This window comes from Procambarus clarkii, chromosome 43, assembly GCF_040958095.1.
Source record: "Procambarus clarkii isolate CNS0578487 chromosome 43, FALCON_Pclarkii_2.0, whole genome shotgun sequence".
Taxonomy (NCBI): domain Eukaryota; kingdom Metazoa; phylum Arthropoda; class Malacostraca; order Decapoda; family Cambaridae; genus Procambarus; species Procambarus clarkii.
The window spans coordinates 25,334,743-25,352,902 of NC_091192.1; the positions used below are offsets into that span (position 1 = coordinate 25,334,743).

General features: G+C 41.1%; 2 protein-coding genes across 2 annotated transcripts in view; both read right to left on the reverse strand.

Annotated features, from left to right (window-relative positions):
• MED23 (mediator complex subunit 23) overlaps window positions 1-8,365 on the reverse strand; it is a 67,936-nt gene extending 59,571 nt beyond the window's left edge. The window contains exons 1-2 of the mRNA XM_045738781.2: window positions 8,178-8,365; window positions 2,081-2,277 (exon numbers count right to left, since the gene is read on the reverse strand). Of these exons, the coding sequence (XP_045594737.1) occupies window positions 2,081-2,277; window positions 8,178-8,237 (257 nt within the window). The 5' untranslated portion in view covers window positions 8,238-8,365. The remainder of the gene's footprint in view (window positions 1-2,080; window positions 2,278-8,177) is intronic.
• Window positions 8,366-15,237: 6,872 nt separating this feature from the next.
• Window positions 15,238-17,355, reverse strand: LOC123755866 (UDP-glucosyltransferase 2). The gene is made up of 2 exons (XM_045738780.2): window positions 16,636-17,355; window positions 15,238-16,389 (listed from the first exon to the last, which is right to left on the reverse strand). Exons 1-2 carry the CDS (start codon window positions 17,241-17,243, stop codon window positions 15,405-15,407), a joined length of 1,593 nt encoding a protein of 530 aa, XP_045594736.2. The 5' UTR covers window positions 17,244-17,355; the 3' UTR covers window positions 15,238-15,404.
• Between the last annotated feature and the right edge of the window lie 805 nt (window positions 17,356-18,160).

Below are 18,160 nucleotides of genomic sequence, written 5' to 3' on the forward strand. Positions count from 1 at the left end.
TTAGGCTGCTAAACACTTACATTGGTGATGGGAGTACCATGGACCCCCATGCGTTCATCATACAAAGGTAATATAGGGTGCCGCGTACAATTTAACTGTCCTGCGATGTAAAGGGGTAACCCATATACTAGCCAGGGGCGATTGTAAATCTACGCCATCTTGGAAAAAAATCGAGCATAGGCCGCCATTGTCTTAGAGGTCTCAGTTAAAGACCAGACACAAGGGCCAGCACACATCGTCCCAGCATCCAACCACGCACAGCACAGCACACCGCTCCACCCAGTCACTGACCGATGAAGAAATTCATACCAAATTGTTCGACGAGATCGATGAAACTCATTTTGACGACTCCGACATAGGTGAAGACTACACACAGCCTGACGATTTTGAGACCTCGGACAGTGAGAATGAACATGAGGGTGCCACAAGGCTGAGGAGGCCTACAGACTCACCAGTGCCTACTCATCCACACTCAACACCACTTCATGCCAAACCACATAGTTTGTGTTATTTTGCAAGATTATGATGTTTTGGTCGACGAGTCTGAGGAAGGTGAATCATTCTCTGGTTTTAGTTATTTAGAATCGGACAATAGTTTTGCCACGCCTGTTGCTAGTGGCAGTAGTGTTGCCAAGCGAAGTTTTGTCGTGTCAGTCTCTCGCCCAGCCAAGAGCCGCCGCATAGCACCACATCTTGAGGTTATCTCGAGATGATTTTGGGGCTTAGCATCCCCCACGGCCCGGTCCTCGACCAGGCCTCCTTTTTGTTACACTCCCCCCAGGAAGCCGCCTGTAGCAGCTGTCTGCAGAGTGCTTCCACCCAGTGAAATGATAAATATTCACTTATTTTTGTTTTTCTTACATTCTGCATACAAATTAAGAATTTATTATTTATTTTTTTTTGGGGGGGGGGCACAGGTGTGTATTACAGTACCATTTCTCCATAGCTGCTCTCTAAGGGTTAAAATAAAGCCCTGCAAAGAGTTTTCAAACATTTCTTGAGCAACTGCAGTTGAAATGTACAGGGAAAATGTAAGAAGCAAATATATTCCACAAGACAGCTGGGGAATTAAAAATTAACACATCATAACATTCTATTCTTTGATTAACAACAAACATGCAGTAACGGTGAGACGTTTCTGTAATGCAAGTACAGTATTGCCTGAACATACTTGAAGGCTAAACAACAAACACTTTCCCTAAAGCAGAAGCCATGGAGCTTATAAGCAAGCAAGAACAAACTGTTTAAAAAGAGTAACTATGATAAGCAAGGGATAAAGAACAGCCATTCCAAAATTATTATTATGAAGTAGTGTATAATCCAGCAGAGATCCAAATAATCTTTCCTTAAATGGAAAACAAAAATGGTTAAATATTACTTATGACAAGTAGCTTTGCCAATAAAATTTGTGTTCTGAATATAAGTTTTTTGTTTGGAAAGAAAATTCCTTACATAAGAGTAAATTCTTGGAGGATGAGGTGAAAGTAAACACAGGAGAAGATGCGTTAATAGTGATACTGAATCGAGGAGGGCAGGCTGCCCAAGGTCTCTGTACAAAGCAGCCTACATCTGCAGTGCATTACAGTTACTAATCCTGCTCAGGACCCATCCAATAGGATGGCAGCTTCAAGGTCATGTGCATGCATTACCTACAGTATGCAAACTCTGGATACTTGCCTAGGGTTTCTGGTAGTATATCATAATGAATGAAGTACTTACACATTTCTTGAACAACATTGATAGTTATCTCTGAATTCTACATTTTGTTTTACACTCAATTACATAATGATGCAAAGAATGTGATTAGTTCTGCTGACAGTTTACATTTAGTAAAGCCTACATCAACAGGTCACATCAGTTACTCCATCCATCATCATTCTATTACATGCAAGAACAACCCCCACATCTATGGATCATTCAATACTGTTAGAGACTTCTAGACATTACTAATGCTAGGCTTAGGCTTGGCTAGAAGTACCTCTGTCTGTCAAAAACTTTTTTTTTGTTAATCAAGTTCAATGTACATCTTATAGGATTAACTAAAGTTGAAGGATTAAACTAAATATGTACAGGAACTAACTTGGTTGTTTCTGTGGTTTTCTGCCCTGCTCCTTGTTGGCCATCTTGTCCAGCATTTGCTATGCTTGCAGCTTCTGTGGATGCCTCAGTCAACACCCGCTGCAGGTCACTACATACGTTGGTGAGGCGGGTAGATTCTTTTTCTGTTTTAGGTACTACCAGCAAATTTACTAAAGCCTCATGAAGGGCATCTACTTTCTGAAACCAGAAAATAAAATCCATAATTGTCAGCTCTAACAATGCTTTAATCATTTTTCTTCAATCCTGTAACTGGATTCACACATAACTACACTGGACTCTACAGTTCCACGTTTACTTTCACCAAACAGTTAAATTCAACTATTAAATTCTTCAAGTACAATAACAATTCAACCCATTCTCCTATTTAGATAGCAGTTATTGTAACTATGTGCACCATAGTACAAAGATTGCCGTTCTAAGCAATTAAATCGTACAGCTTTGTATTATTCACTTTAGAGCTGGAAAAAATGAAACTAAAAAAAAACTTAAATCGTTGTATGTCGGTATATCTACTATGGTACTCATCATTACCATAAGTACTACCAAAACAGGAGGATGGGCTGAACAATTTCCTAAACAGATTCAAAATGAAGTCAAAGTTCATAGTTTTTGAATTTGCCTAAATTTACCCGAGGGCCACTAACACTCTTGTGACCTCAACGAGAATAGGAAGCTGCAGCTTATCAAAGATAGACCCTCCCCCCTTCCCAAGATGATTTTTTCCATATGGATTATGAAATTTAACAGTTTTGGCATTTGAAGCTTTGGCAGGTAGGCAGTTTCATGGGTTTATAAACCTGTAGGTGAAAAAGCAGCAGCTGTTTTCAGTCCTACACTGTGGCTTGAAACCACTGTTCCTTATTTGTGTTACATCTGACCTTTTGAAAATATTGTCTGGATCAACATCCTCCAAACTGTTCAGTATTTTAAAGGTGTCAATGAGATCTGCTCTTTCATGCCTGGTATGTAGCGTTGTTAGCCCTGAGGCCATCAACCATTCCTGGTACAAGAGTTGACTTAATTCTGGAATGAGTTTTATCGCTGGGAGATGCACTTTCTCCAAAGCAGCATACCCTTCAGAAGATGAGGTCTATGCATGGATACAGTAATCCAAGTGGGGTCACACCAAGAGATTTATACAGTTGAATCACTGCCTTTTCTTTCTTAACGTCAAAGGTACACTTTATTATTCCTAGGGGTATGGTTTTTTTTTTTAACTGTTGCTCCTACCTCTTGTACAACTTTCAGTGAATGGTACATTTTGACTCTAAGGTCCTTTTCTTCATCAATCTGCTGTAATGGAATGTTATTAATTTGGTAGTGGTGGTGTGAGTTGCTAAGCCACAAATGCAAGATCTTGCATTTGTTAATATTTGTGCATTTTGGTGCCTCCCCCCCCCCCAACCTGGATTATTGCATCTAGGCTTGGAGACCTCATCTTCAGAAAGACATACTGTAGTCTCTTTGCAGTCTCCGTGGCATAGCGGCAAGATGCTCGCCTGGCGTTCCGCGAGCGCTTTGTCCTGGATTCGTATCCTGGCCAGGGAGGATTTACTGGCGCAAATCCTTAACTGTAGCCTCTGTTTAACTCAACAGTAAAATGGGCACTTGGTTGTAAAAATGATTCTTCACAGGGAGTCGTATTCCAGGGAACATAGGATTAAGGACTTGCCAGAAACGCTACACATACTAGTGGCTGTACAAGAATGTAAGAACTCTGTACTGTACAGTATATATATATAAATAAATAAATAAATAAATAAATAAACAAATAAACATATCTGCTCTGGAGAAGGTGCAACACCAGGCAACTAAAATCATTCCAGAGCCAAGTCATCTCTCATATCAGGAACGGTTGAAGGCCACAGAGCCAACAACACTGCAAACCAGGCATGACAGGGCAGATCTCATAAAAACCTTTAAAATAATGAACAATTTGAAGGATGTTGATTCGGACAATTTCTTCAAAACGTCAGATATAACATGAATGAGGAGCAACGGTTTCAAGCTCAACAAACCGCAATGTACGACTGAGAAAACAGAAGATACTTTTTCACCCATAGGGTAAAAACCCATGGAATCGCGTACCCGCCGAAGCCGTAAATGCCAAAACTGTGTTGGGTTTTAAAATAATTGTTTTTATTGATTTATTTATTTATTTATACAAGAGTTCATACATTCTTGTATGCCACTAGCACGCATAGCGTTTCGGGCAAGTCCTTAATCCTAATATTCCCCGGAATACAACCCCGCCAAATCGTTTAACAACTAGGTACCCATTTTACTGTTGGGTAAACAGAGGCTACAGTTAAGGACTGACACCCAGTAAATCCTCCCCGGCCATGATACAAACCCAGGACAAAGTGCTCGCGAAATGCCAGGCTAGCGTCTTACCACTACGCCATGGGAACTGCATAACTGGAACAACTGGAAAAGATCATAAGGGCAAATGGCAGGGGGGGGGGCCTTTGACAAGCTGCCGGCTTCCTGTCCTCGTTGAGGCCACTAGTATTAGTGGCCCTCATGTAAATTCAGATAAATATTAAAAAGCATTTGCCAGTCTTCTGACCATTTGTGGAGTTCATGTAGATCTCTTTGTAGGGCACCAATATCATTATTATGTCCCACTGTACCATATATCTTTGTGTCATCTGCAAATTTGATGATGTGATTTGTAATATTATCATCTATATGACTGATGTAAATGACAAAGAGGGCTGGCTCCAAAATGAACCTGAGGTACCCTTTACCACAATTCTCCAGTCATATTCCGACCCATTTAGTACGACCCTTTGTTTTCTTTGTTTCAACCATTGTTTTATCCATTCTAATATTCTAGCATTTATTCCACGAGCCTGTAATTTCCATGTCAGTCTTTCATGTGGTACCTTATCAAATGCTTCAGCAAAATCCGTATATACTGCCTCTACCAGAAGTCCACTGTCTGAGAAGCTGGTTACAGTTTCCAAAAACGTGAGCAGGCTTGTAAGGCAGGATCTATTTTTAACTAACCCATGTTGTGTCGATTTTACAAGATTGTTCATAGAAAGATGGTGAATGATTCCCTCCCTTATGATTCTGTCTATTAGCTTGCAGATGTGTGATAAGCTGATTGGACAGTAATTTTCTGCCGAGATCTTTCTGCCTTTTTTTTAAAAATAAGGGTGACATTTGCATATTTCCACTCTAGGGGGACTATCCCTTGGTCCAGAGCTTTTGTGGAAAGTAATTTCAGTGGTAGAAATATTTCTTCTGCCAGTTCCATCAGAGCTTTGGATTGGATTCCATCCACACATACGGCTTTTGAGTCTTAGTTTGTCAATGTTCTTTCTGATTATGTTGCATGTTATGGGTATACTGTATCCCCCTAAAGTCATTCTCTTCACATCCTTCAAACATTTGTGTGGGTGATGGAATGTCCTCTAACCATTCAAGTGTGAATACTGATGTAAAATATTAATTCGATGTCTTTGCTGCCCTTTTATCATCCATTATAACTATGTTAGTCTTATCTTTCAAGGGTTCTACCAAGTCCTTTTAGTTTTTCTTTTTATTTACTTCATAAAATGATTTTGGATCTTTCTTTATGTTTTGGGCAAATTCCTTTCATGGTTTCATTTGATTGATCAGATTCCTTGGGTGGCCGAGCTTAGTGCCCAATTTGTACATCTTGTAATGTCGTCCATTGTGGATTTATACGTTCTCCAGAGGTTCCGCTTAGTTGTCAGTGCTCATTTTACAACCTGTGTCTAGAAATTCATAGTCTCTGACCTTTGTGTGGGTTATCTATGTTCATTGTCCATCTTAAAATATGGTGATCCTTGCGCGGTTAGCTTTCCCCCACACCTGAATTTGTTCAATCATGCCCTCTTCTGATGTCAGCCCAAGATCTAGAATGCTGTTACCTCGTGTGGGCTCTACCACATGCTGTATGAGAAACGAGTCCTGTACCAGATTGAGAAATTGTTCTCCCGCTTGTGTTAGATTTACCCAATCTATGGTCTCATGGTTAAAGTCCCCCATTATTAGAGTTTGGGTTTCTAGTGCCGCATTGATTACATTATGCAGATCTGCAACTTCCTCTGCTGCTGCTATGTCAGCCTTGTAGCATACTGTAGACAGAAAACAGGAGATGCTTTTTCACCCATAGGGTTGTAAACCCGTTGAACCACCTACCCGCTGAAGCTGTAAATGCCAAAACTCTGCTGGGTTTTAATATACAGATAGAAAAGATCATCAGGGCATATGGGGGGGGACCTTTGACAAGCCGCCAGCTTCCTGTCCTCGCCAAGACCACTAGGGTTAGTGCCCTCAGGTAAATCAGGTAAAAGTCTACAGGTTTCCCAAAACTGACATGAGAAACCAAGATTCTGAATCTTACTACAGTACTTGTATTCACCTAGTTGTGCTTGCGGGGGTTGAGCTCTGCTCTTTAGGCCCGCCTCTCAACTGTCAATCAATTCCCCCCCCCCCCCACACACACACACAAACACACCCAAGAAGCAGCCCATAATAGCTGTCTAACTCCCAGGTACCTATTTACTGCTAGGTAAAAGGAGCATCAGGGTGAAAGAAACTCTGCCCATTTGTTTCTGCCATTGTCGGGGATCGAACCCGGACCCTAGGATCATGTGTCCAGAGCACTGTCTATTCAGCCACAGGCCACTGTATACATTTCCTGTTTTTGGGGAGAGTCCATCTAATTTCCCAAAGCTACTCAAAGCTTCCTAACAAGCTACCCAAAGCTTCCTAACATTACGTTAGTAATGAATAAATCTGATATATTTAATCATTATAATGTTGGTGCTGAATGTAGAACATGAAAAAAACAATTTTACTCTGAAATATAAGTTTATAATGAAATTAGACGAAAGTAAGTGGCATGAGAGGCCATAGGAAGTCGACGATTCAAGCGACAGTTTTGTGGAGCGACTTATCCAAGACACATTGTTGCCTGAAGAGTGTTTGCTGGCATATCAGCCCCCTGTACCTACCTAACCTAACCAACCTAACGAAACCTTACCTAACAAAACCTAACTAAAACCTAACCTACCCAAACCTAACTTAATATAACCTGTACACAACAATATATCTTGGATAAGTTGTTCCACAACATTGTTGCTTGGATCGTCGACTTCCTATGGCCCCTTATGCCACTTACTTTCGTCTACTTTCGTTATAACTTATATTTCAGAGTAAAAATGTTTTATTCATGTTCTACCTTCAACACCAACATTATAGTGAGTAAATATATCATATTTCTTCATTACTTACATAATACCAGGAAACTTTGGGTAGCTTCGAGAAGATTTGGGTAGCTTTGGGTAATTAGACGGACTGGTTGGGGGACAGGAAACGTGTACCTGGGCCAACTACTGACCTTCCCCAGGATGCAACACAAAACAAATTCAAAATTCCAATTCCAATTCAAATGTTTATTCAGGTAAAGTACATACATACAAGGTGTGATACAAACATTGATGGATTTATAGATAAAGCTAGTACATACAATGCCTAAAGCCACTATGACGCAAAGCGTTTCGGGCAGGAAAAACACTAGACTAAAACTTAATACTAATTGAGATTAAAGTATAAAATGTGTTGAGAACATATAAAAATAAAAAAGGGGGAACATGGCAGAAAAATAGCAAAAATACAATTTGGTTAGGCAAAACAGTTGCCTAACTCCTGGGTACATATTTACTGCTAAGTGAACAGATGAATCAGGTGAAAGGTTAAGATGCCCGACAGTTCCTGAACCTGGGACACTCGTGAGCCAAAGCCTAGACCACTGTGCTACAAGTGATACCAATACTTAATATTGTAATATTCTGTGAACTGAGTCACATGCTATACTGCAACTAGTCTTGAAATCCTTTAAGGAGCCAATACTAGCTACCGTATTATAACATGACTGTAATAACTGTACTGCTTCCATAGCCATATGATGCAATTAACGCAAAGTAAACATAGCCAGTAACTATGTACAGTACCTCATATTAATAAACATTACCAGATGAACGCCCAAACATCAATAAAGTACAACCTTGTGGTGTTATCACCGCTAAGTTTCTCACCAGGATGTCGGCCAGGACCTCGTTGATCCGGCCCTCCGTCATGAGAGCAGAGTCCTCCATTATAGAGGCCCTTCACTCATTATTCTCAGGAGCACAAGTGAGCCTGCGCGTCTTGGTGCAGGTGGCTCCCGGGGGTCACAGCCTCGCCTCTCTTGTTTACACCACACGCCGTCAACGTTGCCACATCCCACCTGCTGAAAGTAGCGAGCTGACGCTCTAAAAGTAGCGAATTTGGAGTTAAAAGTAGCCCAATATTTTGTTTTGATCAAATCAAATCAAAGCAAATTTTTATTCAGGTAAAAGTATATACATAGAGGATTAGTTACAAACAAAAATGTTGAATTTATAGATAGAGCTAGTACATACAATACCTAAAGCCACTATTACGCATATAGCCTTTCGGGCAAGGTGAGGTGGGGAAAAAACCACTTAGATTAAAACTTAATAGTAATTGAGCTTAAAGTATAAACTGCGTTGAAAGAAAAAATAAAAGATAAAAAAGGGGGGAACATGGTAGAAAATAGCCAATATACAAGTTGGTCAACAATCAGCATTGTTTAAAAATCTACCCTTCAGACTGAACTATTTGCCTTGATCCTTGCACTGAAATGTGTACAAGTCTCAAAACTTGATACATTAATTGTAAGTGACTCCTTATCATCCTTAAATGCTCTCAACTCTTTAAGACATAACTGTAACATGCTCGTGTCCGAAGCTAGACACAAATACAACAAAATTACTAAGGATGGTAACAGAGTCCATTTCATGTGGTCTCCATCTCATGTTGGCCTCCGAATGCATGATAGAGCTGATAAGTTAGCCAAAGAATCTGCCTTTAAAGGAGCCGTTGAGTGTAACCTTGGATTGTCAATGAGCAATCTGAGAGCAGCAGTACACCGTGAACTTCAACAAGATCTTGTAGATCTGAGGCAAAGTGAAATTGACACCAGTAATTCCATCTATCATCATACTATCATGCAAGAGGAGCCACACATCTATGGATCATCCAATAAAATCAGCAGACTTCTAGATGTTACTACTGCTCGGCTTAGACTCGGTTACAAGTATCTCTGGGAATTCTCATTATCTGCTGATGTAGACCTGACCAAATGTAAACTGTGTCAACAAAATTATTCGCACACCCTCCGTCACTATGTGATGGAGTGCGAAAAGATACGTGAATTTAGAGACAATTCTATAACCAATGTTCCAGCGATGTGTCAATATTTCATTCAAAATGATCTGCTACCAGAAATTTTAGCCAAATATCCCCAGTTTGCTAACTGTAGGTAGTAACTAAGTGATTGTAACCTATCCACCGCTGCCCACTGGATGGGGGGCGGTGTGCAGGACAAACATATAAATTTTGACACTAGCTCTCCACATATGTCAGTTGCTTAATTTAGAACCTGTACTTGAGGTCGATCTCGAACCCATTGTTGATGTGATGACTTATATTGAATTTTGTAACTAGCTCATCAAGATTGTAACTTGCTTAGCTAAATGAATTGTGGGGTTCAGTCCCTGAGCCCATTATGTGCCTCTGTAACCCTTTCCACTACCGCCCACAAAATGGGTATGGGGTGCATAATAAATGAACTAAACTAACTTAAAAATAGTAAGACATGGGTTGACATTTAGGGGTATTGAAATTAAAATTGAATTTCATCTTAAACTGGTTAAGAGAGGTACAGCCTTTGACATGATTGGGAAGGTCATTCCACATTCTGGATCACTTGATTTGTAGAGCATTTCTAGTTTGATTAAGTCGTACTCTTGGAATATCAAATAAGTATTTGTTTCTGATGTGGTGCCCATGGGTTCAGTTACAACCTTCTAAGAAGCTTTTAAGGTCAAGATTGACATTATAATTCAGAGTTTTAAATATATAGAGTACACATGAGAGAATGTGCAGTGACTTAATATCTAACATATTCAGAGATTTGAGTAAGGGTACCGAGTGTTGTATGGGGCCAGAGTTAGATATTGTTCTAATAGAAGCTTTGTGTTGGGTAATTAGAGGACGTAGATGATTTTGGGTAGTAGAACCACAAGCACAAATACCATAGTTGAGATAAGGATAGATGAGGGAGTAATAGAGGGTCACCAGGGCAGGGCGAGGTACATAATATCTGATCTTAGAAAGAATGCCAACAGTTTTAGAAACTTTTTTTTGCTATATTTAGAATGTGACCCTGGAAATTCAGCTTGTTATCGATGGGGACACCAAAAAATTTACCATCAACTTTACTACTGATTTGTATATTGTTTATTCTTAGATTAATTTCATTTGAGGATTTATTACCAAACAAATTATAGAAAGTTTTGTCAATGTTAAGGGTGAGTTTGTTAGCAGTTAACCAAAGATGGACTTTATTTAGTTCAGTATTCACAGTGACATTTAGAGCAAGCGGGTCAGGACTGGAGTTAGTTTAGTTCATTTATTATGCACCCCATACCCATCTTGTGGGCGGTAGTGGAAAGGGTTATTTTATGTGCTAGCCATATGCTGTATTGTGCCTACCATTTTTTATCAACTACCATTAAAGCTGCCATTGCAATCAGTCTGAGCCACCTATGTGCTTTAATATACCAACAATTTTCTCTCATCCTTTATTATTTTCTTGCCTTGTAACTGTTATCATTTTTTATAAATTTTGCAAGTACTTACCTACTTAATTTTTTTTTTTTTATTTAAGGACCTGCCCGAAACGCTGCGCGTACTAGTGGCTTTACAAGAGTGTAATTACTATATTATGTATTCCTCACAATCCCAATGTACCTTCTTGTATATGTATAAATAAATAAATAAAATAAATAAATAAATAAATAAATAAATAAATAAATGAAGTTGAATTTGATGATTTGCTACCAAATAAAACGTAGTGTGCTTTCCATGTTTAGTGTGAGGTTTGTTGGTTGACATCCTAGAGTGGAGATTTTAAAATTCATTATTGACAATATTATTTAGTGTGGGGGGAGGAGTCAGAATAGATGAAGGTAGTAGTGTCGTCAACAAATAGCATACGTTTAAGAACGTTAGAAACATTTGGCAGGTCATTGATGTATATAAGAAAAAGGAAAGGTCCTAAGATACTGTCTTGTGGCACTCCCACTGTTAATGGTAGAGTGGGGGAGGTTATTTTTTACCTGAGGGCCATTAACTCTAGTGGCCTCGACGAGGACACGAAGCCGGCGGCTTGTCGAAGGTCCCCCCCAATTACCTTGATATTTTCCAGGTATATAATAGAAGACTATCCACAGAAGACTACCGTCCTACCGTCTGACACTGTTGAGTGCTCGCTGCGTTCCTCACTCTAAGCTGTATTTCAGCCCTCTAACTACCCCAAGATAAGGTAGAACACCACCTACAGGCAGCTATAAGTACATGGAGTCCAAGCATGTCATAACACATCGAAAGTAACCAACTCGATTAACTCATTCCATCTACACTCCACTGATGTGACTGAATTTAACTCAAACCTTAGAAATCTTATACTAGAGAACCGACTGAACAAAAACCACTTAATTATTTCTGGTGACTTTAACGTTGACCTCTGCGAGCCTGATAACCCTCCTGCTGCTAGTTTCCTCAACTGTATGAATTCCTGCTTCCTCATACCCTTAATCACTAGACCTACTAGAATCACTGACAGTACTGCCACGACTCTTGATCACATCTGGACCAACATAACCTCTCCACTTACTTCAGGGATAATCATCGATAGCACTACAGACCATTACCCCACATTTCTCCTAACCAACATTAACAAACCACCTCTAGAGGCAAGGGAGTTAAGCTTTAGGCTGCACAATGAAACTGCTATAGGCAATTTTATAGCTGCTGCTGCTAATATCAACTGGGAATCTGAATTATGGAACATAAGGCACATCAACCTAGCAGTGCAATCATTTCTTCAAAAAACTCTCAGCCTTTATAACACCCACTGTCCTATGCTAAAGAAACAAGTCACAACTAAAAGGCTAAACACTCCTTGGCTTACAAAGGGGATACTTAAATCCATTAATAAAAAACATGACCTTGAGAAGAAGTATAGGTTAGGAATCGTCTCCAAAGAATTCTCAAAAAATTACTCATCATTGCTATCTAAAATAATTAGGAGAGCCAAAATTAAATACTAAGAAGACAAATTTACCCACACAAAGGGCAACATTAAGAAAACATGGAGCACAATTTCTCAAATATTGGGATCAAAGAAGATTATATATAATAAACCAATACTCCTGTCAAATAATGATGGTCTGCTTTCAGCCTCTGACACTGCTCTTGAGTTCAATAGGTTCTTCTCTTCCATTGGGTCATACCTTGCAAATGATATTCCATCGTCCAGTACTAATATTCAGGACTATCTTACTGGAAACTATCCACAGTCTCTGTACCTAATGCCTACTAATTCCACTGATGTTACTGACATAATCCTTTCCCTTAAAACCAAGTCTAGTGCCCTTGAGGAGATACCAACTCTTATTTACACAAAAGCCTCCAGATTTTTAGCTCCTGCTATTGCATTGCTCTTCAACAAGTAAACCTTTCCAGATATTCTAAAAAAAAAGCGAGAGTAACCCCTGTCCACAAATGTGGTGATCTCACAGATGTTAACAACTACAGACCTATATCAATTCTGCCAAACTTATCAAAAATATTTGAAAAACTAATCTATAAGCAACTTTACTCTTATCTAGCCAAACTCAATATACTTAGCTCTTGTCAATATGACTTCAGACCCCAAAAAAGCACTAACGATGCACTGATTAGTATGATTAACTTGATACATGCAGCTCTTGATAAAAATGAGCTCCCTGTTGGGTTATTTGTAGACCTGCGTAAGGCTTTTGACACTGTCAACCACCAAAACCTTCTTCTTAAATTACTACATTATGGTGTCAGAGGTCACTCCCTGCAATACCTTCAGTCTTACCTTACTGACAGGCTCCAGTATGTTTCTGTGAATAATTCAATTTCTCCCACCCTACCCATCAACATTGGTGTTTCACAGGGCAGCATACTTGGCCCTCTCCTCTTTCTCATCTACATTAATGACCTTCCAAATGCCTCCCAATATCTCAAACCAAATCTATTTGCTGACGATATGACCTTCATTTACTCCAGTCCTGATCCCCTTGCTCTAAATGTCACAGTGAATACTGAGCTAAATAAAGTCCATCACTGGCTAACTGCCAACGAACTCACTCTCAATATTGACAAAACTTTCTATATTTTGTTTGGCAATAAATCCTCAAATCAAATAAATCTCAGGATTAACAATACCCAAATTTGTAACAAAGTAGATGGCAAATTCCTTGGCGTTCTCATTGACCACAAGCTAAATTTCCAGGGACACATTCTAAATATAGCAAAAAAAGTTTCGAAAACTGTTGGCATTCTTTCTAAGATCAGATATTATGTACCTCGCCCTACCCTGGTGACACTCTATTATTCTCTCATCTATCCTTATCTCAACTATGGTATTTGTGCTTGGGGTTCTACTACCCAAAATCATTTACGTCCTCTAATTACTCAACACAAAGCTGCTATTAGGACAATATCTCACTCTGGCCCGAGACATCACTCGGTACCCTTACTCAAATCTCTGAATATGTTAGATATTAAGTCCCTGCACATCCTCTCATGTGTATTTTATATATATAAAACGCTGAACTGTAATGTCAATCCTGACCTTAAAAGCTTCCTAGAAGGTTGTAACAGATATCCCATGAGCACCACACTAGAAACAAATACCTATTTGATATTCCAAGAGTACGGCTTAGTCAAACTAGAAATGCTTTACAAATCAAGGGACCTCGAATGTGGAATGACCTTCCCAATTATGTTAAGGATATCAGGACAAGTATGACACTCTAGATATTTGTTGAAGAATAGCAGAGCTATGGGTAGTGCACGAGCAGGAGCAGCACTCTTATATATCATAGCTAGTAGGTCATTAATATTACCAGCTTCGGTTTTAAGTGATTGAATTATAGATATAATGTGTGTCGGGCTGACTGGTAAAAGGAGTAGAGAGTTAGAACAGCTGCCGGTGAGATATTTAGTAACATGTGTTTGGGTCTCTGGGATTTTTCTGGTAAGGTTAGCACCAATTGATGAAAAGAACCTGTTAAATTCGGCTGCAATTTCAAAGTCTGTTGCAAGTGTGTAACCATCTTTGGAGAGTTTTATCTGCTTGTTATGTGATTGTTGTTTAGATCCTAGGATGTTAGACATGGCTTTCCATGTATTTTTCATATTTCCTTTTGTTTCTTTAAATCTATTCTCATAAAAGGAAACTTTGGCTCTTCGTATTATATTGGTAAGCACTGACGAGTATCTCTTAACTTCTTCATTTGAAACTAGGCCAATCCTATGTTTTTTCATATTTATATTTCTTATTAATTGATTTAAGTACGCCACTTGGGAGCCAAGGGTTGTTTAATCTTTTGGCAGTTACTTGTTTAGTGAGGAGAGGACAGGTTTGTGTTGTAGAGGCTGTGAGTTTTGCAGAGAAAGATGTCGACTAATGAATATATATCCTGTTAAGTTGAGTATTGTTAAGTTCAGATTCCCAGTTTACATTGTGAAGTGCATTTATGAGGTTCTCTATTGCTGGTTTGTTGTGTAGTCTACAGGTAAGTTTATTGGTAATCCTCAGGAGTATTGTGAGGGACTTTTAACATGTCACCGGCTTCCTGTCCCCGTCGAGGCCACCAGATAAGGTACCCTTCGGGTAAATAATACATATATTTGTGGTAATGTTGGTTAAAACAGTTAGATGTATAAGACAATACAAATTTATAGCAATTATTTTTATTAAATCATAATAAAAATCAGTATAAAAATATATTAAAGTAACAGCATTAACAGTGACTCAATATGCGGGAGTTCACAATGTACAAAAATGAGGAAATGTGCGACTAGAGAAGATGAGGCGAGTAAAGGGCATGATCAGATGAATATTATACATTTTAAGATTTATATGTTGAGATGTATGTATATATATATATATATATATATATATATATATATATATATATATATATATATATATATATATATATATGTATATTTTAAGATGGACATGTTGAGGGGTGAAGTGATGATGATAGTGGTTGACAAGGTTGGCGAGGTAACTTCAGGTTTACAAAACTCAACTGCTGGTGATGTTCGCGTCTGAGTTTCAGATCTCTCTCCCAGCTGCTTGAGTTGGAGCTTCACTGTAACTTTACGTGAGTTCTGAGAGCTGTGACGAGGTTGGCAGCAACTTTCTTGCTGGTGCGCACCAGGAGACGCATGAGGGCTCTGAGGGCTGACCACAGCAGCAGGAGCAGCAGAACAGCGACGGTCACCAGGACACCTGCCACATCGAGCAGCAGGTATTGGTAGAGTGGCATGTCGACTGCCGCCGACCTCAGGTGTTGACCGCCTCCGAACCGCAAGATGTGCTCGGTCCAGTAGACAGCTCTGTCCAGGGGTAGTGAGTCTTGGTGACGGAGCAGCTGTGACCTCTCCTCCACCCTCCTGCGGTAGTCTTCCTTCTCCACAACGCTCCTGATGGCCTGGTAAACTGCTTTCTCTGTCAGTGTCTCCAGCGTCAGCCCAACGCCCAAGCCCAAAGTCACTGCCTGACGCACGTTGAGAGGCTGGTCACTCATGAGGGGCAGTCCCACTATGGGCACGTTATGGTAGACGGCTTCCTGCAGGGACAGCAGACCTCCATGCGTCAGGAAGGCGCGCACGCGTTCGTGTCCCAGCACGTCCTGCTGTGGCAGCCATGCCCGGGTCATGACATTAGACGGCAGGTCAGCAATGGCGCCGCCCTCCCACTTCCACACTATCCGGTAGGGAAGGCGGCCAAACGCTGCCACCAGCGAGTGAAGAACTGCGGTAGGAAGTTGTTCACTGCGGATGTGAGAGCCAAGACTGAAGAGCACCACTGGCACTGGTGACGAGTCCAGGAAGTGACGCAGCTGGGCATCCTGTAGTGGACGAGCTGGGCGGCAGTGCATGGCACCCACCTCTACCACGTTGGGCATGAGGGGGCGCGGATGCCCCAGAGAGTAATGAGAGTTAACCATCACCAGCGACACGTTCTTCTCCACCTCCGTCAGCGACACCGTCGGGTCTCCCAGAAACCTCTGTACAACACCGTCCAGTCTGTTCAACACCAGTTGTCTCCGCAGGTAAGGACTCGCCAACCTGTTAACGACAAGAGAACACGTGTTAGTCTTAATTGTGTCGGAGCTTTGTGTATATTACTATATTGTATAGCACTTGTATATATCACTGTATGGTATAGCACTGTTGTATGGTCATTGTGGAGTGTATGATGGAGAATTGCGTGTATAACTGTGGTGTGTGTAATGGAGGTGTATGGGTGTATGGAGGATGACTGTGGAGTGTATGATAAATTAGTGTGTGCAGGAGACAGGAGCCACAACTCACCTGACGATGGTGTTGAAGGTTCGCTCCCAGAGACTCATGTGGGCGCCGTAGCTGAGGTACTGGTTGGGGATGTAGGCAGGATTCTCCGGGTTTCCTAGCAGGTCTGCTGTCCATGGTGTCAAGCCGGACGTGGTCACGTAGATGAACGGCGCCTTGAACTTGTGTACCAGGGCCAGTCCGCACTCGTTCATGAATGCCGGCAGGAGGATTAGGTCTGGCTTGGTGGCCCATGCGCTCTGTACGCCAGAATCACGCAGAAAGGCGTCGCAGTACTCCGGCAGGTTACGCACAATCTTCTTCATCACTTCGGAGTTCACATCTCTGCCACCACTGGCTTCCCGCATCTTGAAGACATCGAAGCCGCCCGTCACTTTACGGATGGTTTCCCAGGCGTCTGCGGCCACCAGGTCGGTGTAAGAGCGGGAAGAATTAGCGGCGGAAGAAGCGTGAAGAGACGCAATGACGACATCGTGGCCTCGGGCGCCGAGAGCCTCAGCCAGCGGTGTTAATATGTTCTTGTGGGAAGCAGAGCCCAAGGGCAGCACCATCAGCACCCGCGACCCTCCACACACACCCGTCAGCAACGCTAAGCAAACTAGCAATTTCATTATCCAAGCACTGATTCTTTGATTTGTTTTAAACGCTGTAACTTCTGTAGTGATAACGCAGCTTACTTCTCTCGAGTTTATAAGAAGTGTTCACAAGCTTGATCTGAGGGGCCCACCCTCCTCCAGTCCTTATATATCACTGGAGGCGAGTTGGCCACGACTCACATGATTTTATGGGTCAAGTGCTCTTGTTTCAAGTGTCATACCTCAGCACGCTAGTAATTTCAAGCCAGTTTTCCTGCTCAGATCGAGGAGTGGGAGACGGAGTGCCCAACCAGGAAATAAGGGAATAAATGTGTAATCTGCTACTTCAAGTGTAGGTCTTAGAACTGATAAAACAGTATAAGGACCTTGAGAGTCGGGTGGATGGGGGGGGGGGGAGGGGGGGAGGGGGGAGGACTGGCCTCTTCAGCAAAGATTATAGCAAAATAAATAATATTTGTTGCATTTAATAATGATCACTCTTCCTTCTGCTTGGTCTTGAAGGAAGCGGGCCTCGGGTGAAAGAGGGCTGTGACGACCTCTGTCTGGAACTATTTGGTTATTTGAATCACCATCCCGACGGCACTTTGATGGTAATTTTGGGCATACCTATTTCATCAAATCACCTCATTTTTGTGGGGCCATGTGAGCATGTGATGAAGTAGATTTTGTGATGAAATAACTATGCCCAAGATTACCATCACAGTGCCGTCGGGATGGTGGTTCAAATAGCCTCGGCTATCACCATTTTTTGTACGGTCACTGATGGTCGAGTGGTTTAAGGCACCGTATACATTGTTGTGTGTTGACAACAATAGAAAGATGTAAGAAGGGAGAAGATGGAAGGCAGCATATAGGAGAGGGGAATACCAGAGGTCAGAGTATTCCTGGGGAGGAAAGAATAGGAAAGAGAACGCAGAGACAAATCAACACAG